Here is a 12,297-nt window from a genome sequence, read left to right as displayed (position 1 = left end):
TTGTTTCGTGTGGATTCCTCGGGAGAGGAACACCGCTGCAGATTTGTTAGCCAAAGATGCCTTAAATGCATCAGTACAATGTGTGGTTGATGGTGCTGTTAATGCCCACAACTAACTCTTTTCTATTAATCAATTCAGTGTTTCAAAAAGAAAGTATGTTCTATCATATCACTTATGTCATTTTCGTTGGTGAACAGGCCGGATTTGGGACAAGCTCATAAAACATTTGCTTTAGCCTCAAATTTTTTTTTGACATTTTTCATATAGGTTTAATTACATCTCCAAATTATATATAAAAATAATTTACAAAGATTTTTAAGTAATGTTTATGGTCTCCAAACTTTTACATCAGGCCTTGTTGGTGAGGATTTGATTTCAACATTATACTTATCAGTGACTAACTTTTAGTTGTTGTTGTTGTCGTGAAGGTCTCTTCAACGCATTCAAGATTTGTCTCGAATTCGTTGTCATTTTATATGGAACATCTATCTGAATTAATTTCCTTTGTTATTATGCTTTATGTTGTTTATCAAGAAAATGGTTAATTTCTTTTTAAGTTGTGTTCCAAAAAAGAATAAGATAAGAGGCATCTTAAATGTCTGCAATGTAATGCTTATTACTTATTACAATTCAAACCATGGAAACAAGTAGCAACACAAAGAACACACAACCATTCAAATAAACATCAGAGTGCTAGAAGAACTTGAATAAAAGAACTCATAAACACACACAAAAACTTAGCAGAAAAAAAAACTAAAGAGAAGCTTAATTAGTCCCTCCAAGCACACCCTTGAGCTTCTTAACCTCTTCGTCGCTAAGGAACGTTGTGGCTTCCACAAGTTCTGAAGGCAAATCATTTGCAAACAAAGCAAAGGGCAGAATCTGAAGCCCTGGAGAAGAGCTTCCAAAGGCAACAAAAGCCAAAGCAGGACCTTTCCCAGAGTTAAGCTGAAAATGAAGAAGCCCTTGAGGAAACACCATAGAATCACCTCTGGAGAGAGTCTTCAAGTAAACCTTGTTAGCAGAGGAGATAAAACCAGCGCTGATGGTTCCTTGTATGACGACAAGGACCTCAGATGCACCAGGATGAGTATGAAGAGGGATGACACCACCACCGGCTAAGTCAAGACGAGCCAATGAGACATCAAGGCCATTGAGACCTGCGAAGGCAGGTGCAAAGGCCGGAGTCACAGCGGCTTTGATAATGTTGGAAGTGTTTCCGGCTTTGGCGAGACCAGAGAATGCGAAGTCATTCTCGGTGACTTGGTCAGGGTTCTTGCAAGAGTAACCCGATGGGTTTTGAGGACCCTTTGGATCAGCTACACAAAAGTCTAGAACAGAGGCAAAAGAGGTGGATGAAACCAAGGAGAGGATGAAGAAAATATGGATTATCATTTTCATTTTTTTTTGTAAGATTATATAGACAAGAGTCTTGAAGTTATGAGGCAAAAAGAGAGGCCTTTGGGTTTATATAGAGACCCTATAAGGATATTGATATGGTTAACGTGAGGATGGTCTCGATTCTAGAAGGAGCGTAATAAGGGATATTTTTTGTTGTTGTTATTAGCATTGCATGCATGCATGTGAACTTTGGGTGTACGTACGTGGGGAAAAAGCTCACATGGCTGTGAGAGATTTTTGTCAGTTTGGAGGATGGTGATAAATGGTTCGTTTTCAATGAAGTTGACTTTTTAAAGAAGTTTTGTTCAACTGGAAGAAGAGTATTAATAATCATATTTACATGATTATTGCATCTTAACTCAGTCACTTGGTTCCACATCTACTTCCTAGTATGAATCTAACCTATACTAAAAGGGTTATATGAGCATCAGTGAAGCTGTCCACGTAGGACAATTAAATCAGCCAATCAGAGAACAGCTCTCCGCCACGTCAGATACGCATGACAAATTCTAATTTTCCCAAAATCGAATCTCGATCCCTTTCTCTTCGTCTTCTCCGTCTGCTATTTTAGATCGAAACCGACTTGCTCGACTGGTCTTGCAGCGACGAATCACCCGCGAGGCATATTCTTATCTTCCGCGGTTTGATCCCTGTGCTGTACGCAGGGTCGGCAAGAGCCTCGCACGATGAGTCGGCAGAAGAAGCTATTGAGTTTGCGACTCAGCAGGGGAAAGAGAAGGAGCTGTGCAAGACTGGAGACTCCGTTGTTGCTCTACTCCGAGTTGGGAACGCTTCCCTAATCAAGATCTTGACCATTAAGTGATGATGATTAGGAAAAATCCCGTTTTTGGCGTCTGGCGTTTGGAGGAAACACAACTATATACGTTTTTCTTAATATGAATTTTATTCAAGATTTGTGAATAAAATCTTGAGATAGAAAACTCAAATTCTCTTTCTTGATAATTACAACTGTGGTGACCCGTGTGAATCCACTTACGGTTTTTTTTTTTTGGATACTCAGGTGGTTGTATGGAACTAATGAATCGTACACGTATCTCTACTATCATGATTTTTTTTTGTTTTATTTTTTTTGTTTTGGTGAAGTTTGATGCTTTGGTTGCAGCCCTTCCGTTATCAGACTGAGGTGAAGAACTCAGTTGAAAAGAATTGCTGAACTCCTGGTAATATATGTCTCACTCACTGATAAATTGAGCTCGATAAATAAATCATTGCATGTTCCCTTCTATGCTATTTTTCTTCAGGTGGAAAATGATGTTATTGGCCAAGAGCTCTCTAACGATTTACATCTATTCTGATCCAACTGTTGCGGAACGTTTGTATCGAAGAAAGATGTCATGTAGAAAAATGTATGTTAAACAGTTTACTCTCTTCTTATATTCTAAACTAAAACCTCGGAATATAATTTTAGTTGTTTATCTTTGTTTTATTTCAGTCATCAGATGGGCAAGCACAAGGTTTAACAACCACTAAACCACTCAGTTGAGACAGTAGGATCTCTTTCGTGTTGATCATACAAGGTTTGTTGCTAGGCTGAGATTTTTATATTTTTCTGTGAGAATAAATGGAGTATGAAAAAAAATTAACCTATCCCTAACACTTATAACAAACTTCACTATCTCCCTCTCTATTCGTTACCAACTCAAATCACTTTTACCATGTCATTGAAGCTTGCGATATAGAGCTAGAAGACAAAGCCAGAGAAGTAGCGGAGCTGAAAACAGAGAGGTAGAGCTAGAGAGAATTACGAGGCTGAAGCATGTAGAGGCAGACATATCCCCAGCTAAAAGTTAACAGTGCAAAGCGGAGGCTGATTGGTCGATTATTAAGGACATGGACAATATTCAAACGCTGGATGCAAAATTGTTTTCAGTATTTTATTTGCTAACGCCACCGTGAGTTTATTATTACCTCCATCACCTTATCTCTTAGAGTTACACAGATTTTTTTATTTCTTTCTCTAAAACAGAACTCATTGTTCCTAATATTGATCACTCTCTGTTGTTTTTCTTTGTTTCAGGTATGTGCAGGTTGCAGAGTTTAAATGCCTACTCGGTGTTAAAGCTAATACCAAAGAATGAATACTATGACAAAACTCTCCAGCTTCCAAAAGAATTTGATGCTACAACCGCTTGGTGACAGTGCACCAGTGTTGGAAGGATCCTAGGTTAGTCTTAGATTCCATTATCTGTGCCTCTATTCATTGTCTTGAAAAATATGATATACTGGTTCTTCTTAAGTTCTGTATCTAATTCTCTCATTGAGTATCACACTAAAGATCAGGTAAAACTTTGCTTGCTAGGTTTTTATATTCATTAGTGTCTTCTAACAATTTCCAATTTCCAACAAGACAAAAATTGATGATTGCTAGCATCTTTCTATCAGAAAGATTAATATGGTGTCCAGAACATCATTTAGATAGTAATCGTCTATACACTTAAGTCTATGTGGTTTTATTCCGAAATCAGTTGTAAGAAGATATTGTTGTGGTCGCTTCTTTTCAGAGTACTGTAGTAAAGGTTCTTCTCGACATGTGCAGGTGATTTTTAATACAACTAAATAAATGTCTAATACCAACCCGAGGAAGCTGTACATTGACAATGTTGATGATGAAACGGAAGATTCCGAGGACGATTTAGATGAGAACTTTCATGGGGATGACATGCCTGCATCCCACTGCAATGTCGACGAGTTTGACTAGAAAAAAAATTATCATTATTTTTTATATCTCTGTTCAGGGGAAGAGAAAGATTTGGCTCAACAGATGCCGCCAATATATTTTTTTATCCTTCTTTTCGCTTCGGTACTTCCACAACACATATTTTATAATTGTTAGTTTGTTTTTCTCTCCTCAGGTCTCATTCATCTTCTGTCTATTTGGAAATTAAACTTACTGAAGAAGTTGCAAGGGATAAGCAAAGTTGCTTCTTCTTCAGGAAACAAGTAAGCATCACCTCCTCTCTGAGAATTGTTTTATTGTTTCTTCGACTTTGGATCAATTTTCCGGAGGTTTTAACACTTTCAATGAATTTTTTTAAGGTTAGGTTGCAAGAAACACTGACACCAAAGAAGTTGCTTATTCTAGCTCTTCAGGAAGCTGAGAGAAATGGAAATAGCATATATATTATCTGCCTTATCCGTGAGTACACTTTTGGCTTCCACTCACACTTTAATTAGTGTTCCAGAATTAGTTTGGGGCTTTATGTTAACTGCTATTGGTTACAGGTGTGGAGAATTCAGAGGATGAGGACCATACTTCTCAGGTAGGTTCTTACATTACTACTTAACAATTTTTTTACCTTAGAGCTGAGAACCTTTTTTTAACAATATGAACCTTTGTGCCCTATGTAAAAATAAATACTGTCCAACCCCTTCTTTTGTTTAGTCATGTGTTCTCCAAAGTACAAAGTTGTGAAAAGACGTTCCCATTATCGAGGAGATACGTCATATATGTTCCATCTATCTATTATGCTTCCCTCTGGTATTAGTTGTTTTGTTTCTATGATCAGGTGGCTAATCGTTGATGCTTTTTGATCAGGTGGCTAAGCATTGATGCTCACTGCAGGTTTCAACTGAATCACTTTGGTTTACTCCAAAAGAGAGGTATTAGCATATAACTACTATACACTGTGCTCTTTGGTGTCTGAAGGAAAGAAATCTGCTCTCAGGTATATATTTAAATATATGGTTTCCGTTGCAATTTAAAATTGGATTCATATAGTTTTAAGCACACAACACATATGCTAATTTGAAGGTTCATCGCAATGGAACTCTATATTGTATGAGAGGTCCTCTATAGTTCCATCGTCAGGCTTCCCAAGTTTAATCTTTCTCCAAGGTATAAGTATTTTCACTATTATATTTTTAAATTCCACTCTCTTTTTATCTATGTAGTAGCATATTGAAAACCCAATGTGATAAGAATCTCTCATTCTGAGACTTCAAAAAGTTTCCATATGGCGGAAGGGATGTAACACTTCTGAAGTCATTTGAGTTCCAAGACCTATAATCATGTGGTCAGTTTTTACCGTTTCAAGTTTCAACAGTGGTCACTCCACTTTGGGTCAGCTTGCATTCAGTTACATGCCAGTTAAGTTCAAGTTTCTTCGTGCAAGAGCGTGCACCCGAACATCACCTCTCAATTTAGCTATAGAGATTCTGAAATGGAGTGAGGAGAGAACAAACATATGTGTGATGTATACTCTATGTCCAGTACTTATCAAGTTCTTCTCAAATCAGTGTATTCACATTAAAAACAAGTCTAATGTTTGAGATTCAGTTCAGCGCATTCGTTCACCACTATCTGGAGTAGAGATTCTTACACATTGATCTTAATTGTTTGAGATTCAGTTCAGCGTATTCATTTCTTTTTTGAACTTGACCATTGCAGCTCTTCGCAACTAAACCATGACTTGAACCCTTCTAACCATCGACTGTTCTCTTCTTTTTTTTGTGACTAATCGACTGTTCTATAATGAACGCTGACATTAACATTTTAACAATCTGTGAAACAAAACAACTCATCCTTCGTAAGTAATCCTGTTGAGCAGCATGCATCATGAACTAATAAATTTTTTTTTTTGTGCAACATTAGTTATCTACTTAATTAACTTCATTTGCTAACTAAATGTCTTTTAAAAAAAAAAAAAAAATTCTCTCGCAAGTTATCATGTAAATACCATATGTTTTGAACCAAGTGTTGTCCAAGGTTGAGTCCTCACAAAAAGAGTACGAAATATGAGGAAACCATAAGAGAAGACAAACTAATACCACATTAAACAACAACATAAATCACAAAAATGTATGAAGTTTAACAAAAACAATAAAAACTAAAGTTAATTAGAAGTAAGAAAAAAAACTAATAATGACAGAAATTTTACGGAAATAAAAATCAATGAAGTTATATCGAATTAGAATGTGATATTAATTCAAAACAATAAATGTTTTTACTAAAAATGAAAATATGAAAATATTGGTTTTGGATCATTATTTTGGATCGGAAATATATTCTAAATTCCCCTAAACAATTAAATAGATGCATTAATCCTTAATATTGTAATCAAGCATATAAGAAAAAACATTACGTTAGAACGTATATAAACATTACAAAAGATAAAAGATAGTATCTGTAAAATTAAATAGTATTTAGTGGTAAAAGTAAAATAAATTGAGAATATCTAGATTATATTTTTACACTGATTTTAATCAATGAATATATTTTAACTATAGTTAGATTGTCAAATATTATTCTGTTTATAATAAAAATATAATATATTAAATAATAATAATTTTGTAGAAGTTTTAGTTAATTTAACTCATACAACATTTTTTTGCAAAAACTGTTTTAATTTTTTGTATGAAAATTGTTTTTTAAGTTAAAAAAATACCATTTAGTTTATTTAAAACAATGAATATATAAATTAGGTATACTTATTATCAAACAAGTAATAAAAAGAGGATATAAGCTTTATATAGAGTGTCCATGTAGGCGAACATAATCGGCCAATGAGAAACTACATTTTTGCCATGTCACTTCCTCTATTTGTTTTACAAAATGATCCTTTAATTTTTTACTTTCAAAATTATAATCGAAATTATTTTTTTAGTGAAAATATATTATTTACATAAATATAATTATATTTTTATTTACATAATAGTTTGTAAATAAATATTTAGTGTAAATAATATCATAATTTTATAAAATACTAAAATAAATTGGGTTGGTTTTCAATTTTCACAAATAAAAAGTATTATTTGTAAACTTAGAAAAGAATATTGAATATTCTTTTCAGGAGAGAAAATAGAAAAATACATCGGAGACAAATCCATCTCTATTATGAAATTCCTCTATTTTAGAGAAAAAAATAGAAGAATACATTGGAAATGGTCTATGGCATGGCTGACATAAATGATCGACGTTGAGATTTCAGCTTTTATGATTCTTACTATTCTAATGTTTCAATATAATTTGAATATTCCCTTTGCTTTATATTATAATGGTTTAAAAGTATTTTTTGTTTCACTATATAAATTGTTTTTATATTTCAATGTAATTTTATATTTATAGGATATTGCGTTGCCAATTAAATTACATAAACTACTGTGTAATTGATTAAATTTATATATTAAATGACAGTTTTCTAAAATAATAACTTTTGAATATTTTTTCAAAAAAACTTTTAGATTTTAATTAAAACTGGAGGATATAAGCCTCAGATAGAGTATCCACGTAGGCGAAAATAATCGGCCAATGAGAAACTATATTTTTGACATGTCACCTCCTCTATTTGTTTTTACAAAATGATCCTTTAACTTTTTACTTAAACAATTATAACCGAAATAGTTTTTAGTGAAATATATTATTTATATAAATATAATTATATTTTTTTACATAATAGTTTGTAAAGAAATATTTAGTGTAAATAATATCATAATTTTATAAAATAAATTGGGCTGGTTTTCACCTTTCACAAATAAAAAATATTATTTGTAAACTTAGAAAAGAATATATCAAGAATATTCTTTTTAGGAGAGAAAATATAAAAATATATCGGAGACAAATCCATCTTTATTATGAAATTCCTCTATTTTAGAAAAAAAAATAGAGGAATACATTGGAGATGGTCTAAGACATGGCCGACGTAAATGATCGACGTTGAGATTTCAGCTTTTCTGATTCTTACTATTCTAATGTTTCAATATAATTTTAATATTCTCTTTGTTTTATAATATAATGGTTTAAAAGTATTTTTTGTTTCACTATATAAATTGTTTTTATATTTCAATGTAACTTTATATTTATTGGATATTGTTTGGCCAATTAAATTATGTAAATTATTGTGTAATTGATTAAATTTGTATATTAAATGACAGTTTTCTAAAGTAATAACTTTTAAATATTACAGATTTTAATTAAAACTGATTACATTTTGAAACAAATAGAGTAATCTATAAACTAACTTTACATAGATATGAGGGCAAAATTGTAAAGTGGTCTCACCTTGAACTTTTCTTATTCTGTGCATTCCTAATTAGAATGAGATAATGAACATCTAATATTATATTACTCTGAGTATATTAGAAATGGTCGAACAGAAAACCAATTAACGATGATGTAAGGAAGACATAAAGATGTATTTCCAATTATCATAAATATAGAATCAATTGACAACAACTTAACTATGTCCAGCGTAAGACAACCGCGAAGAGTTTTCTTACATTCTAATATTATAATATCTCACTATATTAGTGGCTAAATCAGTTTTCTCTAGCACAAATACTCACTCCATTCTTGGAGTTTAAGCTTTTCTATCTGATGATATTAGTAGTTTGATCCAAAAAAAAAACGATCGAACGGTACATTGTAATTGGAGAAAGAAAACAAACAAAAATCAACCGGAGACTTTTCAGGTATATGAAACAAAAATTAGAAATCGCAATTCTCTGCAGTTAAAGAATAAGGCAATAAAACTGTAAAAATACAAAATAAAACAAAAAATATACAAAGAAAGAAAGATTTAGTAAAATAAAATCATAATATAATTTCCATAATTGATAGTGTTCAGTTAAACTAAAAAGTCTAAATCTACAACATACACAATTTTATTTAAATCTTTAAACCTATTATCTAATTAAAATGATTCTACAAAAAGTGCCAGCACGAAAAGTTAGAAAATATATGATAAAATATAATACATAACGTTAAAATACATTATCACTTATCAATAAAAAATCATGTTAGTAGTAATAAAAATGAAATGACAACACATTTATTAAAACCATAGAATAACACGCAACAAGGTGTTATTAAATATACAAACTAAAAATTAAATATGCTCAATGCAAACATAAATAAAAATGAGGCATCATATTTGGATATATTTAAAATTATTAAATATATTATATTCTTGATAATTTTAAAATTACTTAAAAAGAAACTGCATTATTAAAAAAAATAATATACAAATATAACTAAAGCAATTTTGGTAACGTCAAAATAAAAAATAAATAAAATATATATTATGTTAATAAAATAGGTTTTAGATTTTAAAGACTTATAATTCATGTAATATTACAAAATTCAAATTTTTTTATTACAATTAATATTTTACCATTAGATATATTAAAATAATATTCTAGATCGATATCCAATTTTCAGCTTTCAACTATTACACGTAAAAAATATTATTACGTACGCTTTTTTTGAAAATGGGGTTTTATATTTAAAGTAAGTTATTGGAGTACTTTTTCTTTTCGTGAATTTATTTGATATGAGATTCCGATCTTTTAAAATAAGATAATTTATGTTCTATACATAAATATTTTTCTTACATAACTCTAAAATCTCGGACTTGATTCTTCATATTTTATTAGTTAATTGTATTACATATAATAGAAATACTTACTTCGAACTAAAAATAAAAAAAATGAAATTTAAAAATTAGTTATATATAGTTTAATATAAAAATTCACATACAAATAAAAATGATGAATGTAACAAATTTAAATATATTATCCGCGCGTAGCGCGGAGAAAGAATCTAGTTAAATTAATTAAAGCTAACAGCCTAACAGTATGAGTATTATTTTGCGGATATCCAATAAATTTGGATAGGATACTACATTACAAAATAGTTTAGCATTAAGAAAAATAAAATGATTGTTTTGAACTACTCTCAAGGTTTCGATTCTGACAAAATGTACAACGTGTTAAGAACCTCCCAGCGGTCTTTCAGGAAATCAAAATATCTAGGAGTCACTTTTTATGAGATATTTTTGTAAAGAAGATATTGGAAAAACTGAAAGGAGTGGAGAAGAAAAGAGATTGAGATTGATGTGGTCCAGTTTTGAGTAAAGAGCAAACATGTCTCTTCCTTCCTAATTTGGACTCCTCTGCACCGTTTCTTAATTCTTATCCTCTCAGTCTCATCTCATCATCTTTCGACTTTGTGTGGCTCTGTAACGTTCCCTCTTACTCAGGGCGTTTACCATCTTCTTCTCTTATGAATGGGAGACATTGTGATTTTAAACCCTTATTTTATGCAGATTTTATGCAGTGTATAGTCTAATAGTTTGTACTAGTGATGTCTTCATATGTTATAACCCAAACTGGAATTCAGTATTTCAGTAATATGCGTGTGGGAGTTAAAGACGATACAAAAAAAAATATCACAGATCTGTAGCCTACTAGATTATACTACTACAAATGCTGATTATAACACACAATGTGAAAAGTGCCATCTCCCATGGCTGGAGAGGAGTCCTTTCCGGGCGCGATGTTATCATGAGTAATGCAAGTTGGGAAGTGGGCAATGGAGAGAGCATCAATATCTGGGATAAGCCTTGGCTTAGTTGCACTGCCCCAGAAAGGCCTATGGGACCGGCCCCAGCGGATTATCAAAACCTCACAGTTTCTGATTTTCTATTACCCGATAGTGGAACCTGGAACTTGGAGATGATACAGCTGGTCCTTCCTTTTGAGGAAACCAAAATTTTAGCTCTCAAACCGAGCAGAACTGGAGCTCCAGATAAGCTTTCTTGGATGGGTTCAAAATCCGGAAATTACACCACAAAGACGGGGTATGCGACGGCCCTCACCAACCGACCAGGACACAGACTTATATCACAAGAAGACCTATCCTTTGACTGAAGGAAGGCGGTCTGGAATTTGAAATCATCCCCAAAGACTAAGCTGTTTGTTTGGAAAGCAATACATGGAGCAATTCCTGCAGGCGAGGCTCTGCGTGCCAGACAAATCAATGTAGATGGGTTATGCAAGCGCTGCAGCTTACCGGAAACTATAGATCACTTGTTCTTTCACTGTGCTTTTGCGAAACAGGTCTGGTTTTCTGCCCCTGTTTTCCCAAGCATTGAGTACAATGATTCTATAGCTTTGAGAAGTCTGTGGATCGACCTGACGATGAGAAAGAATCTCCCGCCATCTGGGGTAGCCGGAGGTCCGCTAGCTCCCTGGATCTTATGGAATATATGGACTGCAAGAAACAATTTAGTGTTCAATGGGAAGGCCCAAACTGCAGCTGAAACGCTCTCCAAAGCCATTTCTTTGGCTCGGGAATGGGGAGTTTGTCAAGCATTGCCATCGGTACAAACTGCTAAGACAAATCCCCCAGTTACAACACCACCGAACTGCTATCTCATCAAGACGAATGCGGCTTGGAACGAGGCTCAGCAGATCGCAGGTTTGAGCTGGATTGTGGAATCACAGAACAGAGTCTCGTCTTACTCTGTTTCAGCTCACCATGTGAGCACCCCCTTGGCAGCTGAGGCTTTAGCTCTCCGTGAGGCTCTGGAAAAATGCAAGGAGTTAGGAATCGCAAGAATTCGGTGCGAATCGGACTCGGCTGTGCTGATCAAAGCGCTTAAAACGGGATCGTCATTGAGAGGTCTCTATGGGATTCTTGCTGATATCGTTTCTTTAGCTTCTTCTTTTGAGTGTGTTTCCTTTAATTGGATCTCTCGTATGAGAAATGTTGAGGCTGATAAGCTAGCAAAACATGTGCTGTCTGTTGAACTGGTTTTAATGGCTACACCTACCCTGCCTTGATGATTTTAATATAAGTTGTGTTTCAAAAAAAAAAAATAACACACAATGAAATCTGATAATATAACATGTATGCTGATGAGTTATCAACGTAGAAAAAAATATTCTTTACTAAAACCCAATCGGTAAGAAGTTTGTTCATACGCGTAGGCTTCTTGAATCTGCTACAAATAGGTTGGATTCTGCTAGGTTTATTGACAAAATATTGAGTCTAGCTCACTTTGATGTAGGACTTGAGCCCAATAAGACTAAATAAGTTTAAACTAAGAAACCCACAAAAAATACATGCATATGAAAAAAGCAAAACTAAGCAATAAG

At 33.1% G+C, this 12,297-nt stretch overlaps 1 protein-coding gene across 1 annotated transcript; it reads right to left on the bottom strand.

The window, feature by feature from the left end:
* Positions 1-596: 596 nt before the first annotated feature.
* LOC103845660 (germin-like protein 1) lies at positions 597-1,486 on the bottom strand. The gene has a single exon (XM_009122544.3). It carries the CDS (start codon positions 1,399-1,401, stop codon positions 766-768), a length of 636 nt encoding a protein of 211 aa, XP_009120792.1. The 5' UTR covers positions 1,402-1,486; the 3' UTR covers positions 597-765.
* Positions 1,487-12,297: the final 10,811 nt, after the last annotated feature.

The sequence above is a fragment of the Brassica rapa genome, chromosome A10 (genome assembly GCF_000309985.2).
Source record: "Brassica rapa cultivar Chiifu-401-42 chromosome A10, CAAS_Brap_v3.01, whole genome shotgun sequence".
Taxonomy (NCBI): domain Eukaryota; kingdom Viridiplantae; phylum Streptophyta; class Magnoliopsida; order Brassicales; family Brassicaceae; genus Brassica; species Brassica rapa.
Note: the sequence above shows the minus strand (reverse complement) of the source record. Positions and strands in the feature narration are given on the sequence as shown.

Coding starts and splice junctions, on each gene's coding strand:
- LOC103845660 (XM_009122544.3), bottom strand. CDS start 1,401: ATGAAAATGATAATCCATATTTTCTTCATCCTCTCCTTGGTTTCATCC.